This window comes from Echeneis naucrates, chromosome 4 (assembly GCF_900963305.1).
Source record: "Echeneis naucrates chromosome 4, fEcheNa1.1, whole genome shotgun sequence".
NCBI classification, from domain to species: domain Eukaryota; kingdom Metazoa; phylum Chordata; class Actinopteri; order Carangiformes; family Echeneidae; genus Echeneis; species Echeneis naucrates.
The window spans coordinates 3887926-3904377 of NC_042514.1; the positions used below are offsets into that span (position 1 = coordinate 3887926).

General features: G+C 45.4%; 1 protein-coding gene across 4 annotated transcripts; it reads left to right on the top strand.

Moving 5' to 3' along the window:
- Positions 1-317: 317 nt before the first annotated feature.
- Positions 318-14607, top strand: LOC115042335 (cortexin-1-like). 4 transcript variants are annotated; one of them, XR_003840672.1, is made up of 3 exons: positions 376-436; positions 2220-2342; positions 12335-14607. XR_003840672.1 is itself a non-coding variant. In XM_029500486.1 (2 exons), the coding sequence occupies exon 2, from the start codon at positions 13481-13483 to the stop codon at positions 13859-13861; it is 381 nt and encodes a 126-aa protein (XP_029356346.1). In that variant the 5' UTR covers positions 320-436; positions 12354-13480; the 3' UTR covers positions 13862-14607. The 4 variants fall into 4 exon arrangements, 1 of the variants encoding a protein (XP_029356346.1); XR_003840674.1 differs by having other exon boundaries at positions 12354-14607; XR_003840673.1 differs by lacking the exon at positions 2220-2342 and having other exon boundaries at positions 318-436.
- Positions 14608-16452: the final 1845 nt, after the last annotated feature.

Here is a 16452-nt window from a genome sequence, read left to right on the forward strand (position 1 = left end):
ACAATGAGTTTGCACAGGCAACATTCAAATATTCATAAGCCAGCAGTTCTCCAACTGGAGCTTCATTGTTCTGCAGCAGCCTCTTATCGGATTGGTGTCCTGCATAATTTGATATCTTATTATTTCCCACCCAGTCGGGTCCAGGTGTTTCTCTGACCGTGGAGGCGGGTGTGTTTTTGCATGCATGAATAATGTATCGCGGTTCGGTGGAGGCGACCTCCCTGATTGGCTGCGTGCCGCCGGGGGGGGGGGGCCGCGGTGGGCGGGGAGCTTTAAGAGAGTCCGTCCGCTTCCCGTCGCGCCTCCGAGCAAAGCGACGCCGAGCAGCTGCAGCAGCATCCGCGGCAGAGGCAGCAGGAGGAGCCGGAGGAGAGCCGGAGGAGAGCCGGGGTGGGGGGGAGAGGCAGGAGTTTACCACCCGCTGATGTGGAAACAGGTCTGTGCAACATTTATCAAACTAATGCATGTTTTCCGAAAATAATAATAATAAGAATTAAAAATAAAAAAAAGGGGGGGCGGGGGGGGGGCTGAGTTGAAGTTGGATGGATCTGATCTGCACTATGACTTGCAGGTCTCCGTGTTTTTGGTGTTAAGTTTAAAACTCCGGTTTTATTTGAGTCAAACTTCAGAAGTTGTCCTGTCTGCACGGATGCAGCCCGGTCCTGTCTGCCAAATTACTATTAGTCTGATCACAGCAGCCCCGCTGCCAAAAAGCAGCAGTAAATGCCTCTGTTGCTTTGGAAATAAACAAGAGTAAATGCGAGAGATGGAGGCTTGATGGGGCAAACAAAAAAACACCTTTGCATTTTTTTTGTTTTTTAAACCAAGGCTGCTGGATTCACTCCCATCCTGTAGTTATAATACAAACCTCCTCTGAGAAATCTGATTTTGTACCAAAATCTGATCAGGAACGGAGACTAACCAAAACCTGACTTGGCACCTTAGTTTGGTTTTTCTTTTTTCTTTTCCTGAAACAAATCCACTTACATTGATTCATGTGAAATCACAGAGCCACCATATTACCGCACCATGGACCAATGTGCCATGAAATTGCTACTGGAGCCCCCCCCCCCCTACAACACACACAAGAAAGACACCTGGAGGAGATAAGCCCAGAGTGCCACGCTGAGATGGGGTGCATTTCTTCCCTCTGAACCTCCCGCAGGTCATTACGGCAGCACAGATGCATTCAAACAGCTGAGCATCCAGCAATAGGCAGGTGAATTTAATTTGGAACCGTCACTCATAGGACAAATCTAATTTCCCCCATAATGCCTTTTGAATTTCATTTGCTCTTTCAGCTTTACAATTGATTTTGATAGAATCCATCAGTGCTGTGTTGTCAGTGCATCGCTCTCTGTGATTGTCTCCCATTAGTCATTGTGTGATTTGATCCGCTTCGGGCTCAGAGGAAGGGACGATGGCCCTCCTTATCGTGCCCCTCATCCGTTCAATGCACTGCAGTCCTCTGAGCAAACTGTCAAAGTTTCAGTGACTGCTGAAGAATTGAAGAGTCCTTTTAGTTGTGATGTATGAGCCCAGTTGGGGTTTTTTTTTTTTTTTTTTTAATTTTGGTATCTGGAATCTGACAGAGGTTCAAGCGGTGTTTGAAAACCGGTCTTCTTTCAGAATGAAACATTAGAGATGGCACTACAGAAAGCTGCTGAAGGTTAAGTTTCCATGAGGTTAAACGTCCCATGATGTCCATTTTTTTTAATCTGAAGTCTCCAGAAGAAGATCCACGTCTGGTTTAAAGAACCGAAGACCTTCTCAGTATAGTTTCCCCTCTCACACTGGTTCATGCATCTCTAACAAAATCTGTCTGTTTTTTGTGTGTTTGTTTTTCCGAGCCTCTCTTCTGATTGGCTGTTAAAAGATTAGATTACTGTAGTTTGGTGAAACTGACACTGAAGTGAGCTGAACAGGCGATCAAATTAAGCCAAAAATGTTGTTAAAATAAATAAATAAATAAGTAAAAAAAATTAGCTGCTGGTCACTTTTATTATTATTCCCTAGAAGGTTGTGTAATGATTTACTAGCTTTGAGACATTGTGTAGCGCTTCCTGAACATTTCTTGTATGTCCATATGTTGTAGCTTGTTAATGACAACTTGGTGTTGTGACAATTGACGTGTGATTGTGGGTTGTTGTGTCCTGACAGGTTGGATACTGCCTGTGTGTGAATTTCTCTGTGAATTGAGCACTTCTCTACTTTCACAGGAATTATTTAACACCCAGACCTGCTGTGTCATCACAAAAGACATGGAAATCTCACTCTTTACAATACGAGACCCATTGTGTGTTTCTCAGCTTCCATCTAAGCAGTGAATGGACTTGGTTAAGGTTTGTGATTATTTATTTATTTTGCCCTAATTTTGATGAATGAAAGGCCTTAACAAACAGCAGCCATCAGGAAAGTCATTACGAACTCTAATTTACAGTTTTTAAAAGCAACAACCATCCCAGATTAATTCTGGGATTCTTGATTTTTTTAATACACTCACTGCAGCCATGACATGTCTTTAGTAAAAGGCAAAAAAAAGGAGGGGGACTAAAACTAAATATTCATCGGGCAGAGAAGGGCTTTTTGCAGTGACACAGATGGAGCCCCAACATGAATACCAATGTCACAACACAAATGCAAATTTTACCAAAACAGAGTAGAGCAGTGAGCTGTCAATAGCGTCCGTCCTGGTTGCCAGAGGACGGTAGCTGTTTCCTAATTCGGGGACAGAGGACACGGTCCACAAAAGCGTGGTCCAGGAGGTCAATCTGAAACGCGACAGTCCGGTCTATGGAGAATTTTTGATTTGCATCACCAGCTGTCCCCCCCCGTTACTGCTGGATGGCAACCGTAACAACACAAACGCTGTTTTATTCACATAACATGAGCGTTGAAGGCCCAGATGGCACCATTAGCTGACACTAAATACAAACATTTAAAAGTGTAATCTCTGTCTGTTTTTTATTTATTCGTTAATATTATTTATCCTCATTTGTTTTTATTGCTGCTCATATTATTTACCAGCCTGCAATCTATCTGGAAGTCAATTTGGCCACGAACTATCCACCTGATGGAGCCGTTCTTTCCCGAAAAATGGAGGACACACTTCAGACCTCCTTGCCATGTTGAGTTGGGCCTTAATTGGTGTTTTGGGACTCGTCTGTTATCAAAAGTCCACCTCTAACTTCTGTTGTGGGATCGTTTGCATTCCAGTTCGTGTTGGTTTGACCCGTGTGGGCCTTCATAGGCTTTTACTGAAGTCCTGAAAACAAGAGCGCACAGTCCGTGACTACTTTGCCCTGGCGACTACTCTCAATTTACCACTTCTGATGAATCCGCTGCACTCTGTGGTGTGATGCTAATCGGCAGGAAGTTGTCAGTGTCATCGTGTAACGAGAGGAGAGATGGAAAGAGAAAACCCTGGTGGATTTACTCACAAAGCCGTCCGACCGTGCCTGTCAGGATATACTGGATTACATGGAGCACATTAGTGCATCAGGTTCTCCTCCACGCAGCCGTCTCTCCGTGACACTTCCGTCTCTGCAATTCAATTCAATATTTGATATCATTTGTTCTCTATAGCTCACAAAGGCGGTTGTTATATTACATTGTTCAGGCAGCGTTTAAATGAAGCTGAGCGAGGGGCTACAGTCACTAAAGTGTCTGCGCAACATCGCTCTGATGGCCGTAATTGAAATTTCGTGCTGTAGTACGGTTCACTTCTGAAATTGATTTTTCACATGGAGCCACAGAAGAAGAAATCAACTGTACGTTTTGTGGGACCTCGGTATATTGCCTTTAAAATAATTGCAATCTCACGCCAAGTGTGATTGAATTTGGCGCCGTGTAATGTGGCAACACAGCACATCGGGTCATAAACGGCTTCTTCGAAGAGCCTCCTGAACACTGAACACAGAAAACCCAGCAGGAAGGCGGCACGGCTTCCGAGGAGACCGAGCGGAGTTTGTCTCCTGTTTGAGATCGCTCATCAAATATTCATCAACAACCTGTAATCTACGGCCCTCTGATACCTGACGGGCGCGGGAACGTCACCTCAGCTCAGAAATAGACCCCGAGACCTTGGAGCAGCTCCCAGCGTGAGTCTACTAACTCATCTGGAATCACTCGGATGAGGCCAATTCACTTATTAGAATGAAATCTGCTGATGGGCCATGAAGTGAATTGTGCAGATAAGCTCTCCTTTCTTCTCCCCTGGATGTGTTTGGCCTTAGCATTGCCTTCTGTGGGCTGACAGGCTTTAGCCCCCCCCCCGCTGCTATCCCACCACAGTAATCAAATGAGCTGAACTGACTACCTTCCCTTCAGCAAGGTGATCTGTCCGTGTCTTTGTGATGACTTCTCTCCTGTGTTTAATCCGTGCTCAGGAGTCCGACTGCTGGCTTCCAGTGCAGCGGGGAGGAGAGCAGTCAGCAGCTCCTTGCTGAGCAAAGTTATTTCAGCTTCACTGTTTGAATCAGCACTTTGCCATTGTTGAGTATTTAAAGCACCTCTTTCGGTGCCGGATTTACAGGGCACTGCACCCTGATATTGCACTTCCATATTCACGGCAGTGAGCCCTCAGTCACAGATTTGTTTTGGCTTTTTTTTTTTTTTGCATTGCTGAGTGAAAAGTATTGTTCTACACCCTGGCTCGTGATTGCCCTGACGTCTCAGGTTATTTCCCTTTACCGCCTGCAACAAATCCTGTGACTTTTTTATTTTTTATTTTATGCTGACTGCGAGCCCTGCCACCTCGGTTTTGAGCAAGCGTTGTGTGGGCAGGGCATGTAATATATATGGCCTTCATCGTGGGCCGCTTGACTTGCTGGCACAAGCTCTGTTCTCCCCCAGTGGGCTTGACAGAATGGCTCCCTGATGGAGGGAGAGTGCTGTCTCCTGACTTTAAGAGTGCTGACATCTCCATATTGCCTTATCCCCCTGCCCACTTCCATCCTCCCCAAATTTCATCATTCTTATTCTTTCAATGTTCCCTTCCTCTTCCCCTTAGATGTGTCTGATTGATGCTCCCTGAACTTCTGTGTTCCCCCGTGTAGCCGCAGACCTCTGTCCTCCGTCTGAATGCGCCCGTAAATCACGGCGTCTACCAATCCGCTCTCCACCTTTCCTATCGCCCGTTCTTGTTCACCTCTTACATCATCTTGTACCTGACCACTTCTCATCTTGCCACGGGGCTTTTCCTAGCAGCAGGAGTCTTTCAAGGTGAGCCAAAAGGTTTGATCGGTCACACCAGCTGCTCTCACGCTCGTTCACATCCTGAATAAATACACAACAATCCCCACCGGTGACCCCAGACTACTTGTGGTTTGTTGTCTTTTCATCACTGACTGTATATTTCTATCGTGTGATTTGTGAAATTAAAAATAGGATTTAATCGGATATGACTGACGTTTGTTCACCCTGACTGGTTATTCACTTTTCGGGTGTGTGTTGTGAGATTGATGGATATGACAGAGTCGATTAAATCAATGGTGGCTAACAGGAGAGAAAGGTGCTTTCTTTTGCCGCCTGGCAGCAGCCAAGTATGAGTGAGTTAGATAACTGGAAGCGACAAATGTGCCTCAGACCTCCCAGTCTGCCCCCCCGACCTGCATTTTTTCCTACACATTATCCATCATTGTCAAATATACCTCAGAGGGCTGTGCATGGATGTGTTGATGTGCATTCACTGTATTTCAATCAGGAAAGACTAATAATAAAAAGGAAAAAGGAAAAGGGAGCATAAGGAATAAACCTTCGACACTTAAACCTTCCAGGATGATCCAATCCTGCAGAACTCTAAAAGCCTTCCGACTTGAGGAAACCTCCACCCGAGCTTTGTGTTGGTGATGAAGGATGGCGCTTGAGAATGCGACGCCTGAATGATGAAAGGAAAACTTTTCATCGGGGAGTTTGATGGCAGCCGGTCTGGCGTCCGTGGTTTGGGTGGTGAGCAGGAGGGGTGGGCCAGAAAATGGTGGTAACGTTGAAATGAGCACTTTTAAAGTTTGAAGGTTTCCAAGTGATTGGCTGAAGGTCAACCTGTCAGGTTGTGATTAGATGAAATAGGAAATGAGCGGGCGGAGGCTAGCAATGGTGGGAAAAAGTGCTTTTGACTTACAAGGAATGCGTGAGGAGAACTTCCACTAAGCTTCCTGAGTATACAGCAGCTGTATACCGCTATTTGAGGCCCGGACTCCTCTCGGTGAGCTGTGGTATCTGCAACCCAGCAACCTTAGCAGTAGATCCTTTAAGTCCCGAAAGCTGCAAGGTGGAACCTCCATGGTTTGTCCTCCTGTCGCTTGACTAGATTGAGATTAGGCGAATTAGGAAGCCAAGCAGAATAGAGCTGACTTTATTGTACAGTGTGGAGACTCAAACCCAAAGCAGTGTGAAGGGAAAGCATATAGATAAACTCACAACAAAAACACAACAACAAAGTCATCACTTTCAGTTGGTTGTTGTGTTTCTCAAACCGTTGCACCCCTCCCTGCGCGTCATCAGTCCTTTGCGTTTCCTTCCGTGGACCACTTTTGGTTGGTACTGGCCTCCAGGGACCAGGAACATCACCTGAGCAGCAGTTTTGGAGATGCTCGGCGCCCGTCATCTAGGCGTCATAATTTAGTCGTTGCCAAAGTCTTGCTTGTCCTCACACTTGGCCATTTTTTCTGTTTGAAGATCGACATCAGGACAAAATGTTCTTCCTGATATCTCCCACCCACTGACAGATGCAGCTGTAGCCCAATAATAAATGTTATTCATGTCTCGTAATGTCGTAATGTTACCAGTCTGTGTTTTGACCCTGCAGCCGCCAGCCACGGGAGGCGTGTCGGGTTTGTGTATATGTGTCTCTGTGGGTGTTCTCCATGGCGGCAAATTAGTTTTCTGTGTCCGTATACTGTATCCTGCTGTGACTGCAGACAATTTAAATGAATGCATCTGCAAGTTTTTGAATTGATCAGGGGGCAGCATCGACCCCCCCACCCCACCCCCACCAACCCCCTCCAAACATTCCCCGGTGGTGATCAGACACACCAGTGCTTCTGGCTGTCAGGCAGGAGTGACACAAACAACCAGCAGAGATGGGCGGACGAGATTGGAGACTAAATAGAAGGAAGCCAGCTCCCACCCCTTCCATTCCCCGTACCCCCTCCCCACCCAGTGCCTTTAGATCGGATCCTGCTTGGCGTCTTTCAGAGAAATGTCTGGTCACGCAGCAGATGACTTTCAGCAGTATCTAAATCAGGCCTCGTCGTATTCAGGTTACCATAGAGAGCTTGTCTTCTGCAAAATGAAAACCGATCTAGGATGTTGAATACTTTGAATGTTGATTCAGGAGTGACCTTGAAAAACTCTAAATATGTCGATAGAGAAAATAGACCGTGTGCTCAGCTGGGACTGGTGATAAAATGATAGATTGCAGGCAGCTCTTGGAAGATGGAATTGTTCGGCTGTATTGCTGCTATTGAGAATCACAAAGGACTTGTTTTATCTCCTTTCGCCTTCATCTGTGTACAACTCCATTTGTCTTTCCTTCTAGATCTCCACCCTTTTGTTCAATTCTCCTGGTACATCATAATGTGAGTTTCTGTAGGAGCTGGTGCGAACCCTTTTCCTGTTCAGAGACCCCTTCAGCAGGGAGATCCATACTTCAACCTGATGAAGTATGGAGGGGAGGGGGAGAGTGCGTGTTTATGATGATGGACAGGTTCTTGAAGAATGCATTAATATAAAATGCATTGCCCTCCCTGTTGTGTCGCTGTACCTTTTTGTTTTAAAAGGTCAGCAGTCTTGAGTGCTTTCCTCTCTCCCAGCACTGCCGTCACATTTGCATGTACGCTCAGCAAAAGAACAGTGTGCACTCTGTCTCTCTACCTTGCACACACAAATGCACACCTTTTTTTTTTTTGCAGATGCCGAGCAGAATTGTAAGAGCGGAATATTTAATTATCCAACTTTATCACCATTACTGTAGCTCCTGACTGTCTGCCAGCCTTATTATGACGGGAGCTATATGAGGAAGTGGCTGGCCGTGAGCTGAGCTGAGAGCCAAGTGTTGAAAGAAACAACTCCACAGACACTTTGTCTCGCTCAGGTGCTAAAAATACCTGGGCGATAGTCATGTTTCGGTCTGTAACTTTAACTGTGCACACGTAAATATGTACAATTTTGCGTGCGTACGTGTCTGCGTGAACTGAGGTTTGGCGCTCCTCTTGCTGAAGTTAGATAAGGTCTGCATTTGGAGGACGTTTTTGTTGTTGTGCGACGCTGAAGGTGACCCGGTCCCCATTGTTCTCATTAGTCCACAGACACTCCGCAGATGGCAACTCCCCAAGGTGATAAATGAACGCTGACAAACATCCAGGTTTCACCACAAAAAGAAAATCAAACATATCAATAAGGAGGAATGATGCAAGCTAACAATGCACTGAGTCTCACAGGGGGCCTCCTTCACCTGGACTGTACGTGTATGTGCAGCTTTGACGTGATAGGATGGAGGGGAAACCCACCAGAGCTCACAGATCTCCTGCAGCCCCCCCCCTCTCCTCAGATCCACTTTATCTTTATAACCAGCGCATTGGAAAGGGTTAATTCAATTCCCAGGAGGCCATGGCTGATGCTGGGAGCATTTACTGTTCCTCTCTCTTTCCTTCATCTTGAGCTTGCCATTTGCTCTCCCTTTTCCCCTTTTCTCTCTTTGTTTTTGTTTCTAAATTCTAATTACTTTTCCAGAGTGGCTTTACACCAGCTATAAATAATGACAAATCAAGGCTGTCTCTGCACTGCACCTTGTTGGGGGGAAGGCTCGTCTCGGTTGAAGAAGGACAGTGGAGGTTTGCTGTCCCCCTGTTAAAAAAAGATCCAGCTTGGTCTTTGGCAGATGAAAAATTTGTGGGATTGTGGGCGTTTTTGAGTGGCAGAGAGAGAGACAGAGGAGATGAGCGAATGTGGTAAAGACAGAAAAGTCTTTACATTTTCTCCTTTGCTTTTTTTTCTCATTTACCAACGAATCCAAAGCAAAACACATGAATGTGCATTTATGTGTGTGTGTGTGTGTGTGTGTGTGTGTGTGGGTGTGGGTAGCTGCATGTGGCAGCCGGATAGAGCGGGGAAAAGGTGACACTCTGGTCACTTGAGAAGTAACCTGACCAATGGCTCTGTGAGGAAGTGGTGACAGCAGTGCAGTGTGTGTGAGTTGTGTGTCACTGAGCACACACTGTGCATGTGTGTGCTCAGCTGATGTAAATGTAGAAATGGAAATCCCCCTAAAAAAGTGTATATTCGTTGCATGTCAATGAGCAATCATTGGCAGTGTGTGTGTGTGTAAGAGAGGTGTCCTTTAAAAGGCTTATTGATGAAGATTGATGAGAGTCCGCGTTGCCCCCCCCCGCCCCGCCCCAGTCTTAGGGGGGGTCTCGGCGGTGCTTCGAGTAAGTGTGCTGGATGAGAAACGGAGTGGGCGACAACTAATGCGAGTCGGGCGAGAAGAAACTGATGGACGACATAACGTGTGCGTGTGCGAGTGTGTTAGTGTGTGTGTGTCTGATGGAGGGTGATGGTGGGAGTGAGACTTAACGAGGAGGAAAATAAGCTGAGCAATCTCTGTCTGTCCTCCCTCTACCGCCCAATGACTTATTCATACACACACACGCACACACACACACACACACACACACACACACACACACACACACTATGCAAAACCATAACTGGACTAGCTGACCAAGGTTTGTTGCAAGTTCAAGAAATACACAATATTTCCTATAAAATCCAGCAGTAAGTTTTACACTCGTAGCTATTAATGGCTGCAGCTCGCTCCTCAGATAAATCAATATACCACAGCAGGAATAGTAATCGCTGGCCTCTACCTGTTATTGTACAATATGATAAACTGGACAATTTGAAAGCGACCAAATGCTCTCCATCTGTCATCCTTAAGTCTATTCCCTCTCTCCCCTCAGTCTAGTTATCCTTTCTCTCTCAGTGATGAGTTGGTTGGAGATATTGGAGGAACGCTGCCACTAAATAATTACAGGTTGGGAAGGATCAGATGAGGAGGTGATGTCTGTTCCTTTCAGCCCCTCCTCCACCTGTTTGAATGGAAACGACCCCAGTGCGCGGCTATCACCAGCAGAGTTTCTGCTCTAACGTGTGCTTCAAGTGTCTGCAGCGTCTGTTTGTGCGTGGTGGCAGAGTTGGCTGTGTCTGAGCAGGATTACGTTGGTCTCTGATCCCTTTGTGTTGACATATTACACTGGTGTGTGTGTGTGTGTGTGTGTGTGTGCACCGAATGAAATTCTGAAGCCACCAGTTTCTAATTAGACTGGCGGAGAAATGAGATCTGGATTGGACCTGCTCTCAACAGGTCACCGAGTCACACGGTAGCCACGCCCTTTTCCACAATTAAAAAAAATACACATCATGCCCACTGGGACGCCTGATGGGCTTCAAAAACGACGACAGGTGAACGTGTGAGAAATTTCCATTTTTTTAATACCTTTCAGTGTGCTAGATTTACTCTCTGCCATCCCGGTTTACTGTCTGATAAACGCATGTCCGTAGCTTTCTGCCTTTCTGCATTATTTCACTGAAGGCCTTCATCCTCAAATACAGTTTAGACCGGCTTCTATCAGTCGGCATGTTTTGCTATATTGCTCATTTTGGGCTTTCAAACTGACCACAGATGTCTATTTGGACTCAAGAATGGATTGTGGTGGTCAAGGGTCAAAGGTCAAGGTCAGTGTGACCTAATGGAAACCATTATAGCCTTCACTGGAAACAGGGCTTTTATATAGAATTTGTAGCTGTTTGTTTTCAAACCAACCGCACGGCAGCTTAGCTAACAGGAGGAATGGAGTAACTGCTGAACAATGTCGCCCTGAATAAGAGAGTTCGGTTACAAGTTTGGCTTCAAAAGTATTGACAAGACAGCAGTCTGACCTGCAGACGTCTGAGAGTCACAGTTGTAAAAGACGCCCTCGAAAACTACTTCAAGGTCCTCTGACTTATTTTTACGTGTTGCAGCTCACGTCATTCTGTCTGTGACAAGCTCCTGCACACACACAAATATGCACATTCATTCACACACACACTCCGACTCGTAGGTGTGTTGTCCTGCCTCCTGCCTCAGTCTGGTGCCCCGCAGAGACGCCGGCTGATGAAGTAGCAGATAGAAAACCTTTGAACTGAACAAGAGAGAGAGAGAGGGAGGCAGTGGATGGAGGAGGATTTTTGCCATGGTCATGCAGAGGAGAGTCAGTCCGGTTAGTGCCAGCAAATCTCTCCTCCCTGCTCTGTACTGCTGCCCGTCCGCCGCGGGAGCTTCTGCTCTATTTGTCCATCTTCACCTTCTCCTCCGTCAACCCTGATTTACGTTCTCTGTTCTTCTTTTCTGTCCAACCTGTGTTCGTAAGGTTTTATCTCCATCCATCAAATCTATTGTCTGTCTCTCTTTTTTAGCTGTAATCTTCTCCCCTCTTCATAAAAGACAATAACTGAATTATAAATTATCATAAATTCAGATCTGCCTTCATATCTGAACCTCAATTCATTATCTCTCCTTAAATCACTTACTGTTAATGCCCCCCTCCCTTTTTGCTTTCCCCTTCTGTCTGTCTCTCTCTCTCTGTCTGCTCACCTTTGTGTCCCCGTATCACATTTTTCTGAGCAAACAGTCTCCGTCACCGCTCTATTCAGACGGGTCAGCAGGCAGAATTGGTTTGTGTCGCATTTCCACCATGATTTGAAACCGGGCCCACCACAGGAGATGTGATTTTAGGTTATTGATGAAGCTCCTACTGCGTGCCCCCCCCTCCACAAAAAAAAAAAAAAAAAACTCCCCATCCATCATGTCAACAGTTGAATGAGGAGGGCGGGGTCAACCAGTGAACATATGACCTGGTGTAACAGTGCACTGATGAATGGGGGGTGATGTAATGCAGTATCAGTGTTTATAATCATGCATTCATTATTGCTAATGGGGTGGTAATGACACCATAATCAGCCTGCTAATTGAGTGTCATTACGGGGGATGCTGGCGCTGTGTTCTTACCGCAGACCGCTAATGTTGCTGTCACTATTACTTATGGTGCAGAGTTTTGTAATAATCACGTCATGTGATTAAAAGGAGGAGGGAATGACTTAATCTTCTACCTTATGGTCCGTATTAGAAATGCTAATGGAAAAGTCGGGCAATGCCTGTAATTTTATGAGTGCTTCGACTGTAAACTGATGTTTTGTTGCATAAATAAAATGTCCTCATTAGAGCTTCATTGTTTGGCCATAAGTGAGAATTTTTGGACTGTAATCTCAATGCTTTTTTTTTTTTTAACAGGTGGCTCTTATCCTTGCAGATGGTGATTTATAAGGAGGTGAAGTGATTCTTTGGCTTAACCTGCAACATCTGACGACGAGACCATCTGTCATGTCCTGAAGTCAGTCGGAAGGGGCGTCCCCAACAGATCCTGTGTTCAGTAGACGGAAGATCGAATTGGATGAAGTTGCTTTTCTTTTTGTCTGACAACTGAACCGAACTCCTCTTTCTCCTTAGAAGCTCCTAATTAGTTTTTTTTTTTTTTATCTCTTGTTGTGTCTCTGCTTGAAGTTTTTGAAGAGATCTTCTCAAAGGGAACTTGTGAAAGCAACCTTTTTTTTTTTTTTTCCCCCCCACAGCACCTGACAGCTTTGACCTCGTGACCAAGAGGTCAAAGCTAACCCTAACCCTAACCCTCCAGCTAACGAGGCAGAGGGGAAAAAACTTTGCATTTAGCAGACGGCATCGGCAAAGGTGATGCTCTATTTTATATTCGGGGCCATTGATCCACTGACCCCTCTGCTCTAATTGGCCTCGCACAAACGCCCCCTCAGACTAACACCTGGTGTTGCTGGTTTCTGCAGATGCTCCACATTGTCTGGTGTTTTTATCACTTGCATCCGGCTCTCATTTAAGTGCCACAACACCCAGACACCCACTTTAAATAGCGCTACAAAATTGTGATAGAAGTCTGTCTGCGCTGCATTAACACCCAGCACGGCGAGCTGTCCTTGATCCCGTCTGCTCTGATTGAGGTTGAGAACGAGAGTCGATGTGGCAGAGCTGCCCTGATAAATAATTTCGCCGCCTGAGGGTTGGCCACTCAAACTGGAAACCGCAGAGCTTCATTAGGCCGTTTCATCAGTTCTTTAAAATGTGTGACACAAAAAAAGTAGTGCATATTAATTGAGGGTGTGTGCGTGTGTGTGTGTGTCTGTCACATTGTCAGAGCAGATTAGGGCCAGGCCTTTTTGGGTCATGTCACGTCGACTGACCTAGATTTTGACAAAATAAAGTGGTCACTGGAGGAGAGGATACACATCTGCTACCTGCTGACTTACACCGCTTCACTTCCAAACCCAACAGACGGGGTCAACCGGTGAACCTCTCGGTTTTATAAGTCAAACCCCCGTCTTCAATTTGGCCTCTGTCTCTGCACCACCCCTCATGAACACCTTCCCCTCCTTCTCTGCACCTCCTCCCAGCACACCAACCATCCAGTCAGTGTGTAAGCCCTGCCTTCGGGCCCCGTGGAGGATGAACGATGTGCCCACACTTGACTATGAGTTGCTGCTGTCCCCGGCCAGCTCCTCCCTCCACAGCAGTCCTGGCGGTGGCAGCAGCAGCCCCCCTCTGGCCTTGGTCGGGGTGGACAATGAACAGCGCACGGCCTTGGCCTTTGTAGGCCTCCTCATGCTATTCCTGGTCTTCCTGCTGGTCAGGTGCTTCAGGATCCTGCTGGACCCCTACAGCCGTATGCCCGCATCATCCTGGACTGACCACAAGGAGGGGCTGGAGAGGGGTCAGTTTGATTACGCACTGGTGTAAGGGGGGGCAACACGGTGTGGAAAGGGGATATTACATCGTGCAGGGATAGAATCTGTGATGGCGGAGTCTACTCCAAAGTGCGGCTGTGCTGTTACTGATATTGTGAATGCACTTTTAGAGAGGGGGCGTTTCCCTGATGTGTGAGTGTACTTGGTTTTATTCAAAAACCTGCCATCTGTGCACTGGTGTAAATATGACACACTTGCCCAAAACTCAGAAAACAGAGATGATGAGCTGCACAGCTGCCTTAACCTGACCTAATGTACGAGGCTAAGATGCCGCCACATTACAACCTCACTTCAAGGCTTTGTCAGACCAGGACACGGCTTACACCTCAAAACTACATTTTTGGAACACGCAGAACACAGGCAGATCTCAAACGACGGCGTTTACACTTAAGCAGATGCCCCTTTAATGAACCGAGGTCCATTATGAAAGCATGCTTGTGTTAAGTGCTGATCTAGTAGCACAAAATCCTCACATTCGTTTTTGAATCCAGACACTGATCCTCGAGCAACACTGCAGCTCCAGATGCTTTTTAAGGCCAGAGCAGGTCGTTTATGTCCCCATAGATCTTCTGTGTATCCGACCGTTGTTGTTTTATGTGTTACTGTGTCTATAACAGAGAAGCCATATGGAAACTGTATAATCTCTTATTACTGCAAGTAGATTATGTCTTTTGCTTTAGTCAGCCTGCCAAGTGTGGTGATGAAGCAAACAGCAACTTTTAGGCAAAAAAAAAAAAACAAACAAAAACCCAACAAACAAAAAAAGCTTTATTTTTCTACTCCTGACTCCAGTTTGGGAGTCTCCTTTTTGCTATCTCTGTCTTTTTTCCTCTTCCTGTATCAACTAGATAGACTGTGGATTTTTGAAGTGTCGTCCTGCAGCCACGTCTTTGGAAGGAAGCAAGCTTTTCTTGTGTTTTGTAATTACACATTTTTCTGACTATCTGCTTTGTTTTTGATACACTGCCTCGAATCGGTGAAAAATAAATGAGACTTTCTTCAATCTTAAATCGCTCTCTAACTCTCCAGTTTCCACTGATTGCAGGACTGTGTGGATGGTCCGCTTTGTTCGTGTTGGACGTGAAAAATAAAATGATTGAATACTTACTTGTGGTCACGTGTCACGTTTGTGAGCCACGAGCGCAGAGAGGAGAAAAAGACTCAGGCACACCAGATTTAAAAATATAACCCACAATACTTTATTGCCATTTATGTCGTTGGACAAAAAGTTTACAATATGGTATGAATCACTCTAATTTTACAGACTGCCATTCGATGATGTCACAAATCTTTGGTTTCTGTCTAGCACGAAGATCGATGATCGTTTTGAGTTTATCGGAAGATATTCTATAACAACAGCTGGTTGATTTTTTGATCCAGATGCGGTTCGACTGGACATTCGTCACCTTTCAGTTAGACTTCAGTACAAAACAGGCGCCAGTCTTGAGCCGAACACTTTGACACACTGAAACTCCACGCTACTTGTTCTTCTTTTTCTGACTTACAAGGCAAACAGATGATGACAGTATTGTTTCAAGTTTGACACTGAAGCTGAGATACAGTAAGCAGGCGCGACACGCTGCCCTCTATTTTGTTTGTTTGTTTGTTTTTAGTGGCATATAAAAGAAAAATTACAAACTGACAGTAAAGATACAAAAGTATACAAAAGTCTCCCAGGTTAGAAAAATGGTTATGTGTTATAAACATTGCCGAGGCTGTGGGACTGTTAAGAGAAAAAGAGTATTGTTGAGCACCATCGGTCAAATCTGGAGGTGGTCCTTGTTCGTATTGGTCCTCGGGGCGTTTGTACAGACAGTGTAAGCTTCCATGGCAACCGAAGGCGGGAATGCTAATGGTGTCAAAGTCGGACATCTTTGTTTTGATTCCTTCCTTTCTCCATTTCACCGGCGACAGTGGTTTCAAATGTTGCAGCCAGTGATCGACCAACAGGATGCTGCATTTACGTCTTTTTTTTTTTCTCTCTCGTTTGTTTTTTTTCCTCAACAAAACAAAGTCAACAGCACTAGAGGCCTTCAGTCTTGGGTTTACTGTGAGTATTTGTTTTCGGCAGCCTGGATGTTTTTTCTCCAAACAAAAAAAAAAAAAAAAAAAAAAACAAAAAAAAATCTACATTTCACTTAAAAATATACAATTTAATTTTCAAGAAGCAAGTTCGATAATATTGGTTTTTCAGCACCAGGACAATGCAAAAGACAGACGAACACAACAATAAAACCTAGCCAAAAAAAAAAAAAAAAAAAAGGGATCACTTTTGCAATCCAGATTCAAGACTGCACTTTCGCTGTACAGCATAAAAGATGGTTTTATTTAGCACCTTTTTTCCTCTTTGAGAGAAAAAAAAATTATGAGAAATGAAAGATGATCCGACAGGTATTTGTGGTTTTTTTGTGAGGTTTTGTTTTCGCCTGTGCGTGCCCTTACACTGTTAAGCACTACCTTTAGTTACAGCTTAGGTAACGCTAATGTGCCGTGTACCTTTGAGACTGTGTGTGTCTTTGTGTTGCAGACGAGGCTTTAGACCGCAGACTCGCTAAAAGTCAGATGAAGCAGTTTCATCATCAA